The sequence below is a fragment of the Pinus tabuliformis genome, chromosome 7 (genome assembly GCF_031772625.1).
Source record: "Pinus tabuliformis cultivar Carrire ecotype Pingquan chromosome 7, CPIR1, whole genome shotgun sequence".
NCBI classification, from domain to species: Eukaryota; Viridiplantae; Streptophyta; class Pinopsida; order Pinales; family Pinaceae; genus Pinus; species Pinus tabuliformis.
In genome coordinates, this window is record NC_142293.1 from 520785241 (window position 1) to 520806576 (window position 21336).

General features: G+C 39.7%; 1 protein-coding gene and 1 pseudogene across 1 annotated transcript in view; one reads left to right on the forward strand and one right to left on the reverse strand.

Annotated features, from left to right (window-relative positions):
- Nucleotides 1–1760: 1760 nt before the first annotated feature.
- Nucleotides 1761–3203, reverse strand: LOC149248351 (uncharacterized; annotated as a pseudogene).
- A 440-nt stretch (nt 3204–3643) lies between these two features.
- LOC149248352 (uncharacterized) overlaps nt 3644–21336 on the forward strand; it is a 38122-nt gene continuing 20429 nt past the window's right edge. Inside the window, exons 1-2 of the mRNA XM_089449281.1 lie at nt 3644–4847; nt 4974–5683. Of these exons, the coding sequence (XP_089305407.1) occupies nt 3644–4847; nt 4974–5683 (1914 nt within the window). The remainder of the gene's footprint in view (nt 4848–4973; nt 5684–21336) is intronic.

Sequence of the window (21336 nt, forward strand, 5' to 3'; positions counted from 1 at the left end):
GGGAAGAAGAGTACCCAAGGAGTAGGCTGGGAGGTTAACCAGTGAGTCTTCGCATTCGGATCAAGTGCGTCATCATTCACTCGCGGAGGTGACCAGCTACAAGGGAATACCAGCAACAGCAGAGCAATTGGAGTCTCGCCTTCTGGTGAACGGTACATATGTATTTCATGACTATTGATCTTAGTTAACAGTATGAAAATGTTATGATATGTTTCCTGAAATGAGTGGCAGGAATGTGTGTGCTAAATAAATTGAATTTCAATGCGTTTCTTTTCTGGTTGTATTGCTATTTAAAAAAAAAAAAAAAAAAAATGTATATAGTCTCTATATGGTCCTTACATTTGGTATCAGAGCCAAGTTTAACCCTTGAGGCCTATGGGCCCATGCATGCATAACTAGTTTTGTTTACTATGTGGGTATTTCTTTAAAATCAAATTAACTCTTTCAAAAAAAAAAAATTGAAGTCTTGTTACTCTAGCTCACATTTACAGAGCCATGTTTTGCTTCTAATAAGTCTTGTAGCCGCAATCACCCCTGCAAACCAGACAGATGAACAGAGTATTGACGTAACTGTTTGAAACTGACCAAACATATGTGACAAAACCTTTGTGACCTTTATGACTTGTTGTAAATTTCTAATTGCAGTACCGTAGAGTTCTATTACAATCTCCTTAAAATATATATATCTCCTAAAAATATATATATATCTCCTTAAAAAGTCCCTAATTTTTCTTTTTATATATATATATATATATAATAAAAAAAAAAAAAAAAAACCATTAATAAAATTATATAATTCTATAATAAATTTGAAAATATATATTGTTGCACATTAAAAAAATGTGTCCGATATATTCAAATAAAAACGGACTTATTTAATAAATAGATATATTAAATCAACGCCACAACTGCACACAAAAAGCGTAATTAACGAGATTATATATAACGAGATTATATTTATGAACGTAAGGCTGTAATAATTATAAGAATTGCATATAAAATATTGCAGAGGGATTTCAGCACTTAAGAACCACGTATAATAATTGCGCGAGGATTTTAGTTTTGATTATCAAATTTCAACACAGCATTTTAATTTCAGCGAGGGTTTCCTGGTTTTAATTATCGATTTATTTCACTTTAGTATCAATTTTTGGTATTATGTGAGGTTAAATCTCCCCTTTTTAATTTGGGTGAAATTTGTCGAACTATTTGTAAGATTTGGCAAGCAGTTTGCAGCACAAGAACCAGCGTTGAGTAATTTGTAGAACAGTTCCTGGAAAGTATGAAATCGTAGAACAATTGATTCATTTGATGAAAAACGACTGTAAATTTACAAGGACGACTGTCGCAAAAATGAGGAAAACCAGAAATTTCAATACCGCTGTTCTTTTTAAAGCTTTACTCACAAACTGAATGAGAGGTATTATCTTGGAGTCTTTTCATGTGAAACTTTTTCCTTCCACGTCCGAACTTTCAGCTTTCAAGTCTGTCTTCGAGGGAAGCCACAATCACTGAACGAGTAGGGCTTTGTTTGATGATTGCATTGTTCAAAGCTGGATTTTAACCCCTCAAAACTCCAGTTCGAACCTTTATGAAGGTTGGTACGCACAGATTTTTGGAGGTGGCTTTGTTCGGCTGGCAATGAGAGCTAACTCATTCTCCATAATTAGATAACTCGACTTCTTAACTACTAAAAATCGGCAAACCGTTAGGAAAACGTAGTGATCGAGGTGTTCAAAGTATCAGTTATCTGTCGTTTTCTAAAAGTCTAGATCATGATATACATGACACGTTGGAATTTCAAAAGTGAAATTTTTATTCTCTGCGGAAGCCAGCGGTGAAATCGTTGCCATCATTCTTATTCTCTGATCTGGAGGCCCATAAATTGCACCTCTGCCAGCTTTGATAGCATAATGGCAAGGAAATCCAGGGAATCGCGGCACCCAATCCTGCGAAATCATTCTGACAAAAAGCTCACAAACTTCTTCCTCATTCTGAAGCTCCTGAAATGCATATAAAATTGTATGATAAGTCATATTATCGCAACCAACATCTTTCTCCTCCATCTCTTTCATCAATATCAACCCGTCCTTCACACGGCCTGATTTGCAAAAACAACTGATCAAGGCATTGTAAGCCGTAGTATCAGGCCCGTGACCGTTTATGATCATTTCATCAAACAGTTTCCTGGCACGATCAATATCGCGGACAATACCCAGCCCATGTATCAAAGTAGTATAAGTCTGAATGTCAGGACAGCAGTGATTCTTTTTCATCACTTCCAAAAGTTCCAATGCATCATGAACTCTACTACCCTTGCACAACGCATCTATGAGAATGTTATAGGTAACAATATTGGGACTCAAGCCTCTTCTGATCATTTCTCTGAAAAATATCTCTGTTGCTACTGCATTGCCAGATTCTTTAAACCCCAAAAGCAAAATATTAAACGTCTGGGCATTGGGAGCAAACCTCTGGTGCATCTTATTGAATACAGCCCGGGCTTCCTTCACGTGTCTCTGAGTGCAAAATGCCTGAAGGAGGACATTAAATGTGTCCGTGTTCAATTTCCCCACAAACTTCTCCATTTTTTTCGAATGCCTCTAGGGTTTCATCGAACGACCTTCTCCGTGCATACTTTGATAAAACGACGCTAAGGGCCTTGAGGGTTATTTTATTTTGTTGGTGCATTTCGTCGAGCAGTTCCCAGACCTCGTCGAAATCCCGCATTCGGGCTAAGATGTGAAGCATTTTTTCATAGGCCTGGGAAGTGTGTTGATAATCGGGATTTTGCCGGGCGATCCAATGGAAGAAATGCAGGGCCTTCGAACCATTGACGTGGCCGGAGAAAAGCCTCCCCAGCACATTTTCTACTAAAGAGTCCGACAGTGTGAGATTGCTGTGATGCAGAGTGGATTCGATCGCGGAGTGTGGGAATGGATGGTCATTTATTAATTTGCAAATTCTGTCGATCTCTGGAGATTGGAAATTGATTTGAGAATGGGAACTTAGAAAATTGCAGCGAGTGAAGAAGCGGGGAATACATTTCCACCATGCATTCGAAACCAGTTGCTTCCCGGTCATCATCCTCGCTAATTATACCTTGGAGCTACAGGTTATTTTTCTTTTTGCAGTATGCCCTCTGTATACTCTGCTTCACGTTTAATTCTGAATGCATTTCGTTGAACCTCTGCCCAAAAATCTAAGACTTTTTTGTTTATTGGACGTAGAGTTTATCCTTACAAATCTGTTAAAAAATGAAAAAAAAAAAAAATAAAAATAATAATATATATATATATATATATATATATATATATATAAAGTTGACTTGAGCTTTCTGTAATAGTTAAAATGATTGGAAAGTAGGTTTTATTTATAAAGGCAAGTTGTGATAATGAAGATTAGAAAGATAAATATGTTAGGAGTGATAAAGAAGTTTTCTTCATGGAGTATTTATCAAGATTCGGGAAGTTTGAGAATTTTAATTTAGCATTTCTCAAATTTTCCGTATCTCATAAATAAATTTTATTTATTTTTATTTTGATTGGTTTTTACTTTATAAGGAAAAATCGTATTAAACTGTGGCAGGTGAACCATGGTTAGGAGAGGTACCAGAAGGAGTGGGGCAGCTAAAGGGCACAACATGGCGCCACCACAACAACCAACTCCTACCACCCCACCTAATGAGGGGGAAAACATCTCCACACAAGAGCAGATACCCGCGGGAGAAGTGTTGAACTTAATGAGATCATTCCAACACATGTCTGAGGCACTAATAAACCATTTGGAACGGGAGCATGGAGGACCGATCATACAAAATGAAACACCCCAAAGCACCACCAGAAATGATGTACGTCGAGACTTGGAAAAGGTAAAATTTCCAGAGTTTTGGGGTTCCACTGATGGTCAATCTGCAGAGGCATGGTTGGAAAACATGGCTATGTGTTTTACCCTTAGAGATTACACCTCAAACATGAAGGCCAAGATGGGTATATTCCAGCTAAAGGGAAACGCACTACTTTGGTGGAAGACATTATTAACCCAATTGGGGATGGATATATCAGAAGTAACTTGGGAGCTATTTGAAGAAAAATTTAGAGAGCGTTACCTGTCAGAAGAGTTCCTTGAGAGACAACTAAATGAATTCAATTCATTAAAGCAAGGGAGTCGCTCCCTACCAGAGTATGAGGCACGTTTCATGGAATTACTTCGTTATGCCCCTCACCTAAACACAGAGAAGCTCAAGGTAAACAAATTTGTGTATGGATTAAATGTTAACATTCGGAACAAGGTTAGAATCTTAATGCCTCGCACCTTGCACGAGGCAGTTCAGCGGGCAATCATTGCAGAGGAGGAGATCATGAGCAGTGCACATAGTAAGTCATCAAGGCCCACAGAATCAGGAGTACCAGGTAGAAACAATATGGAACGTGGAAATTTGCAAGGGGGTCCTGTGCTAAATCATCAAAGGTGGTCAGGAAGAAGTCAAAGAACACCATATAGGCATCCAGCTCAGCATTCGCGCAGGGTACCGCAACAAACTCGTCAACCACAACCGCACCAGCCTATGCGACAGCACCAAGTCACACCACCTCAGCACCGATCTTCTTTCCAGCAAAGTTCTAGACCAACTCACAGTTCAGTTGGTAGTAGGAGCCAAGTCCCTAGGAAGGGGTGTTGGAATTGTGGGGGTCCTCACTACGAGAGGGATTGCCCTCAAAAGACAGGTAATATCAACTCAACTAAGAATGCAACTACAGTGGGGGATCTGGGGAAGGCTCATCGCATCCATGCAGCGGTGAACAATCGCCAGGTCGAACACCAGTCCACTGTGTTAGAAACCTCAGGTAATATTGATGGTATGAGTTTTGTCATTTTAATAGATCCAGGGGCTACTGATTCATTTATTTCTATAAATGCATTAGCAAAGATTAAACATAAAGCAATTCCACAATATGAATTTAAACATGTAGAAATGGCATGTGGTATGAAAAGAACTGTAGGAAAATTGGTAAAGGATTGTGAGGTGGACCTGGGTGTATGTAAGACCAAGATATCCCTGTACTCGACAATTCTAGGAGTTTATGATGTAGTTATAGGAATGGATTGGTTGGAGCGGCATGAGGCACTCTCAGACTGCAAGGACAAGATTCTACATTTCACGGACGATGATGACCAACGAAAATCATTAAGGGGAAAGAACCGAGGGGTGTCCTTGAGGTTCATCTCCTCCATGCAACTAATGAAATTTAGGCGAAAGGGGTGTCAATTGTTCTCAGTGGTCACTCTAAACGAAAAGAGTGACTCTGAAGGTCTTGATAAACACCCAATTCTTGTTGAATTTAAGGATGTATTTCCCGAAGAACTACCCGGGCTACCCCCAAGGAGGGAAATTGATTTCACCATCGACCTTAAACCAGGCTCGGAGCCTATTGCAAAGGCACCCTATCGGATGTCAGCTCCAGAGCTAAAGGAATTGCAGTTCCAATTAAAGGAACTACTAGACTTGGGGTTCATACGACCTAGCACATCTCCATGGGGAGCCCCAGCGATTTTTGCTAAAAAAAAGGATGGGTCTTGGCGACTGTGCATTGATTACCGCCAGTTGAATAAAGTGACTATAAAGAATCAATACCCTTTGCCTAGGATAGATGACTTATTTGATCAAATGAAAGGGGCAACGGTGTTTTCAAAAATAGATCTGAGGTCGGGATATCATCAGTTGAGAATCAAAGAAGAAGATATTTCGAAGACAGCCTTTAAAACAAGATTTGGGCATTATGAATTTGTAGTCTTACCCTTTGGACTGACAAATGCCCCGGGTGTTTTCATGAGTTTGATGAACGGAATATTTCGGGATTACTTAGACAAGTTTGTACAAGTCTTTATCGATGACATTTTGATCTACTCAAAGGCCCCAGAAGAGCATGATGAACACTTAAGGATAGTTCTCCAATGTCTTAGAGAAAACCAATTGTACGGGAAGTTGTCAAAGTGTTCCTTTTACCAAACCAAGATTCATTATCTTGGACACATTATCTCTGGGGAGGGTATTGCAGTAGACCTAGTAAAGATCGAGGCCATCATGGAATGGCCAACACCAACCAATGTTCATGAAATACGAAGTTTCATGGGCATGGCAGGATACTATCGTAGATTTGTCGAAGGGTTTTCAAAAATAGCAAACCCCATTACTGAGCTCCAAAGAAAGAACAAGAAATTCATCTGGACTGAAAAATGTGAAGAGGCATTCCAAAGGTTAAAGGTGTTATTAACGACAGCACCAATTTTGAAGGTGTCGGATATGGAACAAGAATTTTTGGTTTGCATTGATGCCTCCAAAGAAGGATTGGGTTGTGTGTTGATGCAAGAAGGAAGGGTAATAGCCTATGCATCAAGGAAACTCAGAACCCATGAAAAAAACTACGCAACCCATGATCTAGAAATGGCAGCAATTGTTTATGCACTAAAAGTTTGGAGACACTACCTTCTAGGAAGGAAGTTTGATCTTAGGACTGACCATTGTGGGTTACAACACATATTCACTCAAGATCACGTAAATGCAAGGCAAAGACGATGGTCTGAGCTAATTAGTGAATATGATTTCGATATCACCTACATCAAAGGAACAGTAAATAGGGTGGCTGATGCTTTAAGTAGGAGGCTGCGGATATTTTCAGTCATTCCCTTGAAGACAAATTTGAGGGAGAAACTGCTTGAATTACAAATTAGTGACGCCTGGTATCAGGAGGTTCGAAAAAGTTTGAGGGAGGATGAAATGAGGGTCCCAAAATATGCAGAATACTCCCTTGATAATGATGGGCTACTACGATTTCGAGGAAGGATATATGTGCCACCAAATGAAGATATTCGCCAATTAATCTTAAATGAAGCACATCGCGCTGTATACATGGCACACCCTGGTGTTAAGAAAATGAGTGCGGATCTAAAGCCACTCTTCTTTTGGAAAGGGATGAAGAAGGACATCATGAACTTGGTAGCTAGATGCTTAGAGTGTCAGCGAGTAAAAGCCGAGCACAGGCATCCGACAGGCTTATTGCAGCCCCATGAGATACCAAAATCTAAATGGGAAGTTATATCAATGGACTTCATTGTGGGACTACCAATGACCTCAAGAAGACATGATTCCATATTTGTGGTAGTGGACACGTTGACCAAAAGCGCCCATTTCATACCAGTTAAGACTACATATAAGGCACCAGAAATTGCAAGGGTTTTTATTAATGAGATTATGAGATTACATGGAGTGCCTAGAAAGATCATATCTGATAGGGGAGCAGTGTTTACTGGAAGATTTTGGACCAGTTTCCAAGAAGCTTTGGGAACCCAGTTGAACTTCAGCACTGCTTATCACCCAGAAACAGATGGGCAGTCTGAGAGGACAAACCAAATCCTTGAAGACATGCTTCGGATGTATGTGATGGACCAACAAAAGAGATGGGAGGAGTTTTTACCACTCGTAGAATTTGCTTACAATAATAGCTATCAGAGTTCCATAAAGATGGCGCCATTTGAGTTCTTATATGGAAGACCTTGCAGAACACCTCTCAGTTGGGACCGACTAGAGGACCGAGTATTAATAGGACCTGAAGTGGTGCAAGAGATGGAAGAACAAATGACCATGATTAGGAGGAGGTTAAAGGAAGCGCAAGATTGACAAAAGAGCTATGCTGATGCTCATCGAGTAGACCGAAGTTATGAAGTGGGGGATAGGGTGTTCCTGAGAGTGAGGCCCTAAAAAAGCTCTATAAAATTTGGAAAAGGAGAAAAATTGTCTCCACAGTTTGTGGGACCTTTTGAAATCTTAGAAAGGAAAAGCCCAGTGGCATATAGACTTGCCTTTCCTCCATCTTTAGCACGTATGCATGATGTGTTTCATGTGTCTGTTTTACGTCATTATATTTTAGATCCTTCGCATATTATTGATTTTGGTCATTTGCAGGTTTCGGACGAGGGAGCAGTGATGACTGAACCAGTTTGCATACTGGACCAGAGAAATTTGCAGCTTAGACGACGGTTGGTGGACCAGGTCAAGGTCCAGTGGGACAATTATAGTCCTAGTTCAGCTACTTGGGAGGACGCCGAGGAGATGCGTCACCGTTTTCCTTACCTATTCTAGTGACTTCAAGACGAAGTCTATTATTAAGAGGGGGTGTATGTAGTGCCCGCTCTAGTTGACTGACAGTGAGATGACACAAACATTTATTTAGCCATAAGGCCCACACTTTATTCTTTGAGGACCTCAGGTTGAGGATCCGGGCACTTGACACTATTATTAGTGATTGAGATATTCATGGTTGTGATGTTTATGAATGCTTTCCATTGATATTATGATAGCATGAATAGTTTATGTATGTTATCTATTGGTGTTCTGATGATTGCAACATTAAATAGTTTATGTATCTTATCTATTGGTGTTCTGATGATTGCAACATTAAATAGTTTACGTATCTTATCTATTGGTGTTCTGATGATTGCAACATCAAATAGTTAAGTTTGGTCTCTAGTTGAATTTATGATGATGAGGGTAGTAAAGAATATGTATGCTCTCTACTAAAAGCATGATGATGATAAATTTGATGGATAGGTATATTTCTAATTGTTGTTGATAGATTAATAAATATGTATTTTTCCATTGATGTTTAATGATGATAGCCATGATGGATGTGTACCTACTTCCTTTAGTTCAGGCTTACAATAGACAATGATGTGAATGACTAGGAATTGTCAATGATGCTATTATGACAATGACTAACATTGAGAAACCTTGTTACTGATGATTATTGAGTATGGCAGGAAACCATCAGAGGCACTCGCATATGACGAGTTGATGACACCTGGTTTGATGAAAATTCATATTATTTTTATATTTGAAAGTCTAAGTCAATCTTGAAATCTGCCATATATGTTTAACTATATCCTGATGATATGTTAATGGTTGCAGGCACAGATTAGTTGCTTGACCGAATGACTCACATATGGGTGATGGGGTTGTACAAGTGGATGGAACTACATGGGAGGGGTGGGACAGAGTCCCTGATCTCACCCACTAGCACTCCCGCCGTGACTTGGGTTGGAAGGGTTGAAACACCTTCGCCTTGAAGATCACGATGCCATGAGGGCAGGTCCCAAAGTTGGGTCGCTCATGAGGACTTTACCGGGGGGCGCGCATCAAGGCGGATTCCTTGATCCCCGACACCATTAGTCTCACTATAGCAGGCAACATGAGAGATGATAGTAGTCTATGATGTTGCACTATAATTTCCCCTCGTAATCACTGGATGCTTGAAGGGCAAGTGGTGTGGCACCCTTGGAACTTCTAGAGAATTTCTTGAAGGGCACGACCAACGTGGCACCCTTGGCATCACAAATAAACTATTAGGTGTGGCACCCTTGGAACTTCTAGGGAAGTTCTTGAAGGGCACAACCAAGCTGACACCCTTGACATCACAAATAAACTATTAGGTGTGGCACCCTTGGAACTTCTAGGGAAGTTCTTGAAGGGCACAACCGAACTTGGCACCCTTGGAATCTTTAAAGATAAATAATAATAAATAAATATAAGCAAGGAATGAAAACTAGGTAAATTTACATCAAGGGTAAATGGTGATTAGAAACCAATGTAATTAAATCAAAATAAAACTTGGAATAAGGAGGATCATAGGAAGAATTAAAATAGAGTACCTTAAAAACTCTATCCTTCCCATGTTGGAAAGTACTAGGAAGATTATGTGGTTTAATTAGGAAAAAGGGGAAAGACAAACATAATTGTAAGGATAAAGATTAATCCTAAACTAATTTAAACCTAATTAAGAAAAGAGGAAGGTGAATTAAAATGAGAATAATAAATTAAATTTAGAGAAATGTAGAGAAGCTCCATGTGTCAACAACCAACATAAGAATACCCATCTAAGAGATAACCTGAGTTAAATTAGGGAGTAGATTGGGGATAAAATCTTGACTCATTAATTGACTTCAAGTAATGAACACAAATTAAGGAATAAAAGGGGGGAATAAAGAGACAACTAGGAGAAGAAATAGGAATCTTGTTGAGGTGAGGAAAATATTAGTTTTAAATAAAAAGTTAAGTAAATAATTTTGGGTGACCCTTGATGAGAGAGTGACACATGGGTGGGTGAATAATAAAACTATTGAATTAAAAAAAAAATATATATATATATATATATATAAAATTATGCATGACATGCCAAGTGTCATCTAGGAGGACTTTTATAAAAGAAGGGGCAAGCCATAGGAGAAAGGACTTTTTGGGAACCCTATTGTTGGATGGATGAGATGTTGTCAGAGCAGTGATTACGAAGCTACAGTGAGTTTGGTGAAGTAGAGGATATTTAGAGAGGGGACTCTTGAGCCAAGGCGTGCTCTCCTCTACTAGCTAGTGCTTTCCTCCATTGTACAACCCCATTGCAGCTCGGGGGTCCGTGGGGAAGAAGAGTACCCAAGTAGTATATTGGGAGGTTAACCGGTGAGTCTTCGCATTCGGATCAAGTGCGTCATCATTCACTTGCGGAGGTGACCAGCTACAAGGGAATACCAGTAACAACAGAGCAATTGGAGTCTCGCCTTCTGGTGAACGGTACATATGTATTTCATGACTATTGATCTTAGTTAACATTATGAAAATGTTATGATATGTTTCCTGAAATGAGTGGCAGGAATGTGTGTGCTAAATAAATTGAATTTCAATGTGTTTCTTTTCTGGTTGTATTGTTGTTTAAAAAAAAAAATGTATATAGTCTCTATATGTAGGGTCCTTACACGGAGTGCTTGATAAAGGCATAGCCACCAGAGGTTTTAGGCAGAGCCTCAAAGCCAAAGAGCTCAAAGCAGACTTCTAAGAGCCATGATGTTGTAGTGAAGCTGCAAAACAGCAAAGAGATCAAAAGATCAAGCTATTGCTAGTGTCCAAAGTGTGCTGAAGACAGAAGAAGGAGTTCCAGAGACAATATAGAATTCTGAGGGAGTCAGAGAAGCCAGAAGCTCAAGAAGCTCAGAGCACTGACTGAAGGAGTCAAGTCCAAAGAAGCCTAGATCTGTCTGCAGAGTGAGGACAGCCAGGGGTAAGATGGCATTCTAAGCCCATTGGTTCAGTTGTAAACCAATGGAGTTGAGTGTGGAACTTGTAAAAGAATTGAAGCCATAATCCCAAAGAGCCTAGTCAAGTTGACTAGAGCTCAAGGAGACGTAGCCCAAGATATTAGGGTGAACTCCATATTATATTGTTGTCTTATGTGTTTGTTTATTTGCTGCATTATTTATTGTTACATGTATTTAAATATCAGCATAAGCAACAGAACTTAAGGCATTAGACAGTTTAAAGGCAAACACAAGCATACACCTATTTCAAGCACTTTTAATTCCGCAATTGGTTAATCATAAGCATAGATCTTGGGAATATATAAGCTTTGGAGTGGGAGAGGTTCTTGTAAGCTTGACAAGAAGCCTTTAGTGCCCCATTTCAGATCAGGTGGTATCAGAGCCAAAGGTTGATTAACCCCACCTTCAAAGAAGGTTATATCAGAACCGGTTATACCAGAGCAGGTGGTATCATGATGCAAGTGGTACCAGTATATGCTTGCTTTACTTGAAAGGTGCTTGATTGTTTGTAAACTGATTGTTGTTTGAGTTTGCAAAGGTTCAGGGAAAGCTGATGTTAGTTAAGTCCAGGAGAGGATAAGAAGGAAGAAGGGTTGAAGGCATTCTTCTTATCCCAAAGGACCTCAAAACAATCCTTGAAGCACAAGAGGTTTGTTGCAAAAAGTTTCTTGAATAAGCCATTTGTTAATATTGTTTGAAGTTCTTTTGATCATTTTCATAATGACAACTTCTACAAGCGAGTCCTCAAAACTCTCCTTCATCACAAGATTTGGTGGTAAAGACATGAAGCAAGACTTGTGCATCATGATGGATATGGTGAGAGAAATGAGTGTTGGACTTCAAGAGCAATTGAATTCCATGAAGGAAGAGCAGCAGTTGCTTTCTAACAAATTGCAAGAAGTGGAAGGCCAACTTCATATTGCAAATATGAACCTGGAAAGGATGCATAAGTTGGAGACACATCTCTTTGTTGCCAAGAAGCCTTGGTCAAGTATCAACTTAAAGAAGAGGTAAATAATTCCATTTTGTCTTCAATTTCCTCTAAGAATGGCTATATTGGTTCTTTTGAAAAACATACCAGAGGCATAGGTTCCAAGTTAATGTCCAAGATGGGCTATGAAGGAAAAGGCTTGGGCAAACATGCACAGGGTATTGTTGAGCCAATAATGGTTGAGGAAAGACCTAAGTATTTGAGTCTTGGCTATGGACAAGCTTATGGAGAAAGTTCCAAAGCTGCCATGAAGGCCATTAAAACAATTCCAAGGAGTTTCATTTCAAGTCTTCTACCTCAAGAGTGTAAAGATTGTATTCATGGAGAATGCAATAGCTTGAAACATCATTTGTAGGATGCAGGTGTTCATAAGCATGCACTTGAACCAGAGAGTTGTGGAAACTCTGACAGCCTTGAAGAGATTGATGGTGTTCCAAAGGGAGCTACTTCTTCATTTAATTCACCTCCTCATGAAGGCAATAAAGGTGAAAAAGAAAGGTATAAATCTGGTTCTAAACACATTCCTTTTGATTGTGTTAAGCATGATAAATTTCCATATAAGCATGGGAAAATAATTGCTTGTTCCTTTTGTGGTTTGGGTAACCATATTGTTTCTAGATGTTGGAAGGGAATGGCCACATGTAGGAAACTTTGGAAGGAAAAGAAGCAAGAAGCCAAAGGTCCATTGGACAAGGCAAATCATGTTGTTGAGGAAATTCACGTGTTGCACTTACTACCATAAGCAATGACATATTGCTGCAAATGCTGGACTTTGAATCCAACAATTCTTCTACGAAACTTGAAGAAGGTGGAAAGAGAAAATGGCATGAATGGAAAGAAAGATTCCATGAATGATATGTTTCAAGATGATTCACATGTTGTTGTTGATGTGCAGACAAAGGAAGGACCTTTAAAATGGATTGGTAAGAAATGGTTAGAATTCTTATCCAATTAAGGTTGCATGTCTTTTTTAAAATGCATTATATCAAGATGCATCTATTTGCATTTCTTTGTTAATGGAATGCAAGTTGCAGGTTTTTACCAAGAAGGTGAATGGAAAAAGTTGAATAGGAGACTCACTTTATTGCTGCAACATTATGTTCATTTCAGCTTCAAAAGTACAATTCTTAAGCGAAAGCTGAAAGATGAAATGCATGCATAAGCATGATATGCATGAACACAGGGATGTTAATGATTTCCTTGTATTTAAACATGTATGTGTGATTCACTTGAAGGGTTGATTGCTTTGTTTTAAACATGCATGTAATGCAATATTGACTTGAGAAAAGTTGATTTCGTCTCCAAGATGGAGATGTTGATGAAGTGTTCATCTTTGAAAAAGAACTGTAGAATTCTTTTTCTGGATGCTTGACTCGAAGGGTCAGTGGTTTTAAAGGCATGTTTTGTTGGCTCGTTAGCTAGTCAATGATTTATATATAGATGTAAAGACATGGAGGTAATTCACAAGATGTGAAAATATGTTTCTTTTGTTGCAACAGGAGTTTAGTCCATCCAGTTGTTGTCTGTAATCCTGTTGTTGTTAACAGTTGTTGTTGACAGTATGTCAAATAGGTCCAAATGTAAATTTTGTGAAGCAGATGTAACTTCGCATTGGTTTGAACCACCTTGGATCAATGATCAAGGCAGAGAAGTTCAAACTACCTTCTGTGACCTTCTCAGCAGTAGTTCTGCAGGAAGTCAAGGAGAAAGACAATTCTTCCCAGGAGGACAAGCACATCCAGGAAGGGAGTGTTCAAAGGTTTTGGTTCAGAGGCACTAGCCATGTAGGCAGGTGTATGAAAGCTGAAAGAAGAGGGTGGTATACTCTCATCTATTGTTCAGATCAGTATATCAGACTTTTGGAGACCAAAAGCTTTTTAGGGGGAAGGCGTGATCCAAAATGAATCTAAAATAGACTTCTAAGTCTATGAATATTCCTCACAAAGGAAAATGAAAGTCAAAGAATGCTCTTGGAAATAGTCTCATTGCAGAGATCTCTTCATTCTGAAGCTAACACAATTTGAATGGAATAAAATGGACTTCAGATGAAGAAGTTATTGTAAAAAGAAGATTGTCCATTATCCTTAGAAAATGATGCAATTTCTTATAAATGGGACTTAAGGGAAAATGTGTTTTTAAACATAAAATCCCTTAAAGTTCATCACATCGCATTCCTTCATCGCATCACAAATATATATATGTGGAGTATATATATATATATATATATATATATATATGATAAAGGGAACATTTCATATCGCATCGCAATACATCCAAAGGGAAGGACTTACCCAAAGGCATAAAGGTTTTGCAATAAGCGACTAGCAATTGCACGTGGACCGTTGGATCGGATGCGCAGATCAACGGTTAGGATATGATCACTTATCGGCGATCGGAGAAGCTTGAGGACCATGACCTGTGGCATTGCAACTTGCGACCATGCAACTGTGTGATATGCGATAACGTCGATCGGCGATCGGTGAATTGCATCGCAAACAATACAAAGGCCAATACACATGCGACCTGCGAATAAAGCAATGGGCCGATTACGATGAGAGTTTGTCAACCGTTGGATTGGAAAAAGAATGGATGGTCCTAATTTGATCGGCGATCGGATCGCACAAATATAAAGGGCCGTTGACACAGCGCGATTGCGATTAGCGATCAGGGTGCAGACTCGATAGGGTTTATAAATGCGGCTACATATTATTTGAAGTCCAGATTTTCATATTTTCAATGTATTCCTGTGTATTTGGTGTTTGGCCATAGGCAATGCGATCTGCGATGAGCGATGAAGAACACGGACCTGATAGGATTATAGGAGCGATTGAATATTATTTGAGTTCCGGCTAAATGCTCCATGATGCGCTTTTCATCAGTTTTCCTGTGTATTGCGTTACGTGTTCGAACTCGGGAATCTGCCTGAAGAAAGGCCGCTTGTGCATTTTCCATTGTAAAAACGGCTCCCATTCACCTGTGCCATGCTATAAGCGGGTGTTACTGTAATAGGGAGGCATTATACGCAGAGAGCCACAGATCCAGATGTCCAGACACAGAGCCACAGAGGGATGATTGCACAGAGAGGAAGATAGAGGGCCAGTGAAAGAGATAGAGGAATGATTACCCACAGAGAAACGGACAAGAAGCCACAGAGCCGGAGGGATGCCTCACAAATACACAAAGAGCTCAATTGACAAGGCTGCTGAAGGTTTCCGAGATTCGCTTAGAGGTTGAGTGAACCACTGATAACACAGAGAACCAAGAGCCAGAGCCCAGAGCCAAGAGCTAGAGCCCAGAGCACCAGAGCCATAGAGTCGAAGTGCTTGACAGAGGCATAGCCACCAAAGGTTGGAGGCAGAGCCTCAGAGCCAAAGAGCTCAAAGCAGACTTCTAAGAGCCATGATGTTGTAGTGAAGCTGCAAAACAGCAAAGAGATCAAATGATCAAGTTGTTGCTAGTGTCCAAAGTGTGCTGAAGAAAATTACAACATAATTGAAGAAAATTTCCCTAATTTTATGTCAAAATTATTTCCAGGATATTACAATTTTGACTTTTTCTTGAGCAAGTCCCATGGTTCTAGCTTTGTCATACCCAGGGCTCTTGTATCCTTTAGGGGCATCATTGAGGGTGGTAACCATTTCATGCCAATAAGTTGAGTGAAGAACATTGAATGGTATGCCACATGCAAGGAGAAACTGACAAACTTTTGCATCCACATCATCCCTACAACCTTGAGCAAGGAGTTTTGATATTGTTCTACACCTTAAAGGGATGTATGTGCTTGTGGTTGTGAATCCACTACCATGGGTAGATGGAGTTCCTATTTGACCACTATATGCTCTATGTGTGCTAGTGGCCTCATGTTCAACCCTTGATCTTTTTTATTTGTATTATGCTTTTTCCTCTTCCCTTATATATTTGGGGCACATTTGCACAAGTTTTAATTCCTATTCGCTTATTTCCATCCCATGGCCTTTTCCCACATAAATTATTTCTCACACGAGTATATGAATGTATGTAAGTAGACTTGCAATGGGGACATATAAACTTAGTGGTTCCACCTCCTTTCCCTCCTCCAAGCCTTGTAACATATTTCCACAAGGGTGTTTGGCATATTTTGGTTTTCTTTCCATCATCATCTTCACTACCATTATCATCCTTCTCCTCTTCCTCTTCATACTCCTCTTCTCCATGGTATCCTAATCCACCACTACCCACTTCTTCATCATCTTCATCACTTCTTATTCTTATGTTTCCCAACAACACCATCATAGCCAAAAATGGAACAAATAGGATAAGGTTAAGCCATTTACACATCATGCTTGTTGAATCTTGAGATTCTTGCATGCAATAAAATGAGGGAGGAATGGGAAAGAGTAGGAGAAGAGAACACCTAGATTCTAGTAACTAGTTTCTACTTCTAGATTTGATAGATTCATTCAACATATAAAAAACACAAATGTTACATGGAAAAGAAAACAAGAATGGGATTAGACCCTACCTCTTTGGCTCTCCAATGGTGGTGGCAGCCTTCAATCTCCCAAGCTCTCACAAATGGCAGCCTTCAATCTCCCTTGCAAGCTCCCACAATCTTATCTTCTCAATCCTCTCAAATATTCTCCTCAAGGCTCAAACCCTCTCAATCTCTCTCACAAACTCATAAAATGATGTTAAGTGGGAGGGGAGGAGGCCTTTTATTCCCCTTGGCCCTCCCATTTCCCTCCAAAAACCAAAAAAAAAAACAATCTGGACTGTGTACGAGCTAAAGGTTCGTGAGCTTTTCTTATTGCTAGTGATCATCGGGGAGCACACTCCCTAAGGCACTCCTTAAATGCTCACATGCAGAGCGTGCTCCAAGAGCAGGTGTGGAGGGGGTACTCCCCCGTAACCCTGACTCAAACATCCTAAAACAATTAATGGTAATGTTCTAAATTTAAGTGAAAGGATGAAAATGAAATATAAATGAGAAATTCTTAAACATTACCATTAATTGCCTAGAAATAGTAGGGTATTTTACCTAGTAAAATGGGTAACCCTATAGGAGAAAACTTTCCTCTTATTCTCTTCACATCCAGCTAGCCAGCCATGCAACCCCTGACAACCACCACTAGCTAATGACATGCCATTATATCTCCACCACCTACATCATTCATATACTTTCTCATCGATCATACAAGAGCACATGGACGAAGATGGGCTTCCGATCAACAGGTACTTTATTCATTTTTCCATCAGGTGCTTATTCTTGTTTGTATTTGGGCATTTGATATGGATTATGTGATAAACTGGAACAAAGAGGGGTTTGGAACATGATCTTGTTCCCTCGCCTTAAATTAGGGGTTAATCTTTCATCCTAGTCCAATGGGACCTCCCATAATGGCTCAATCGGTATGGGAGGGGAACTATTTGGAAGCCTTAATTGAGATAGCGTAGTTCCCTATATCCCTATTCCATGCTTACCACTTTCCATCTTACATTATAAGCCCATATTCCACCTCCATTATTCTGGTTCAAGTGAGCATTGGTTCTCTGGGATTTGGCACCCATACATCCACATACCTGGGTAGGGCTCAAAAATTTTCCCTGGGAGGTTGATGTAGCTTAAAGAAAATAAAAGAGCATATCATGGCCACAAAATAAAATAAAATAAAAAAGAATATCAAACTGCAAATGATGGTCAGGACATACACATTAGCACGTGGGAAAAATCCTAGCATGAACTCTACCTCACTCATTATGGCCATCACCTGGTTCTTCAGCACATGTTGCTCTATTACATCACAAAAGGAACCCTTGCATGTCCCAAGTTCCCAGATGAACAATGAAATGACTCATCCTTAAGGGCTAATACAACTACTATACATCATTCAAAACAAGCTTTAACCCTTTGACCTACAAGCAGTGATATAAAGAAAAATCAAGCAAAAGAAAAAGGCGCACGAGAGGGGTGCAAAACAAAGGCTGAGTTGGTGATTCATGCATCCACGATTGTTCTCTCCTTAAATCTATAAACTCAGGATGTGGATCCCCATCATGCTAGTCCCTTTGACCATGGAACTTGGTCTTTAAGTCTTCTCCCCTCCATACCATCATTATTATTCAGTAACACCTATCAAGGGTGCACTGAAGAATTGTTACTTCCCCTTGGGGGTTGGATTCTATGGAAACACCTAATAGGGTTGACCTTTCGCCACTCCTACCTAGAGAAAAACACCATTGTGATCTGAAGGCCTTGAACTTGGAAGGGAATCTTTATTTGAAGTATTGAATAACCCACTTCACTTAGATGCAATAATGAGTATTGCCCCTGATGACTAGTTGCTTTCACTAGACTTTATGTTGTGATTTTTAGGTGGTTTAGCAACCCATGACCTGGTAACCTTACCTACAAGTACCCACGCTCCAGAGAAGTATATCGGCACCCACAGGTGAAGCATTGAGAGCCTTGGGTCTCTAAGTAGTAGTAGCACATCACATATGACCCTGGGCACCTCCTACACTAGAACGTCCAGCCACTTTGCACTAGATTTGATGATTCTTCGAGATGATACAACTGGACCCAGCATGCCCCCAAGTTGGCCTTAGCACCATATGAAGGATGGAAGCTAATCTAGGGCCCAAATGAGGATGGTCTCATCTTCATAGACTTAGGAGGGCTAGTACCACCTGGAAATCCCTCAATGTTGGAGTACAGAGACATTACGAGTATTTGGAGACCCAGGAAACCCCTTTGTGTTGTTGCAACTGCACTTTGGGGACCACAAAAATCCATTGAAAAATATTTGAGGGCCAACCCTCAAAGGATGATTTTTAGGTGCTTTCGCGTCACACTTGGCACTTTAGAGCACCAACACTTTACAATTGGAGCCTCTTCTATAGATGATGTAAGCCTAGAGGCCTCACAGCACACACATGTGAGCTTTATTTTGCTTTTATGTCTAATCTAGTTGGGTTGGCTTGTAACCCAAGGGTTTCATTGTAATTTTACTTGTTAATAGGGGCTTTCAGCAAAATTAGAACTCATCCTCCTCGTATAAATAGAGGTGAGGATCATTTGTTATTCATCACCATCTCTTCGGCTATTTCGACCCTTCTTAGGAGAATTTTAGCCTCTTGTATATTGGCAATATGTGATCTATGGAATACTTTGTCTATTGGAGCTACTTTCTTAGCTTTGGAGAAGTTGTCTTGGATCAATAATGGAATGTTCATGCATTTTCATCTTGTAAGTGTACCTTGTTCTTGATAAATCTTTTAATTTTATGTCTAATGTATGGAATGCATTGATAATCTAGGGTTTTTCTATCATGCCCTAATTTTTTAATATCAATTGTATAGAATCTAGATATCATCATTGTATGCATTACTCATATTGGAAATGTGAATGGCATTCCCCTTGGTGAATCTTGATTATAGCTCTCCCAAGTGACTTTGATCCCTCACAAAGGAAATAGTTAGGTTTTCTTTTTAGGGCATCAAAGTATCCTTACTCCTTTGCAAGATCTAGCTAATATTAAGAATCCAAAGACTCCATCAACCCGAGGAATAGGCATTGACCTTGTCTAATTGATGATCAAGTCATATTTTATCCATAAATTTGAATTTTCTTTCTATTTCTCTAATTTCGTCCTCTTAAGGCCAATCAACTTAGAGCGAATTGGCTAGGGAGAGGAATTTTAGGTCTTGGAAGGTCTCAATATCAAGGGTTGTAGTGGTTGCCTCAAAATCATTCCCTTTGGTGGCCATTCCTTCCACTTTTATCCATAATTTTCCTTGCCATAGTTATTTTCCCTAGGATAAAACCTTAATTTGGTTAGAGCTTATATACAAAAATGGTTAATGTACCATGTTACCTCACCATTTAGTAGGTTTCTAAAGATCATGTACAACCCATTATGGCCAACATGTACAACCCATTATGACCAACACACATAAGGCAGAGGGCCACTATCACCTCATCCAAAGTTCCCACTCTTTAAGACCAAATTCTTATCACAAGGCTATAGGGGATTTTCCATGAGTTAGCTCCAACCAACCACTACAAGACTAGTGCTTTATAATGGTGTCTAATGGCTAAAGGGAGAGGTTTCACTTTGGCATGTTGGCTTAATATAAAATTTGCAAAATAAATTTAACTACACTAGCACACAAGAACACTAAATATTGACAAAATATAGCAAATGAGTAGTCCAATTTAGTGTAACGGAAATATACTAACCAAAAATGTGATTTATTCTACAATTTGTTACCTAGTTAGATGTGTTATTGTATAAATTTACTTCTTGTCCTATTTGACAAGTCTGCAATTAAAACACTAACAGCAAGCCAAAACACTCAAAATTGTTAAATGTAGCATGTAAGTAGTCAAATTTGTTGTAACGAAAATATCTTAATTGAATATGTAGGTATTTTAAGGATTAAACAATCGGTTTGGGGGGTTCCTTTGAAAATTTTCTTTCCTCCCTATTTTTAGCAGGTTTGTAGTTTATGCAAGAAATGCATAAGTCAAGAAGCTAGCTTCTTGAAAGTCCACCCAAAAGTGTCATAATACTTTTAGATCTTGAATCTAGGGGTGGGAAGGTCTAAAAATTAAAGATTGGTCAATTTAGACCAACTCTAAGCCTTGGACCTGTTGCAAAATTCAATGTCCAACAAGCTAGAAATTCACTTATCTGTCTTGGGGTCAAAACCCCCTGGGTAAACAACCCAAAAATTTATTTCAACTTATAACTAAACTTTTATGGGATGAAATGAACAATACTAAGCTCCCCCGATCAGGGTGATGAAGGGGGAGCGTACGAGCATGAGGACAGCGCAGGGGAGAGGACGGCCAGGACGGCCACCTACTGCCATCAATCTAGATCAACTAGACGTGGTGGCGTCCTGCATGACTGCGGGAATTTCGAGGAAGCAAAGTGGCAGGAGTATGGGGGGAGAGGTGGGAAAGAATGGCGGCGGTAGTGGGATGGGACGTAGGGTAGATGGGAAGGGGTACATGAGGGTGGCAAGGTTAGGAAGAGAGCCCAGATTGCAGCGAAGGAAGGAGGGGAACAGGGCAGCGCGAGCGACGGGATCTTCTGCGGCCGAGCTCAATTCCGGGTATGTTTCCTTTGGCTTACCTCCTACAATTCACTCTGTTACACATAGTATGTTGGAGGAGAGGGGAAAGTTGGGACACGAATGAAGGATAATCTTAACCACAAGAT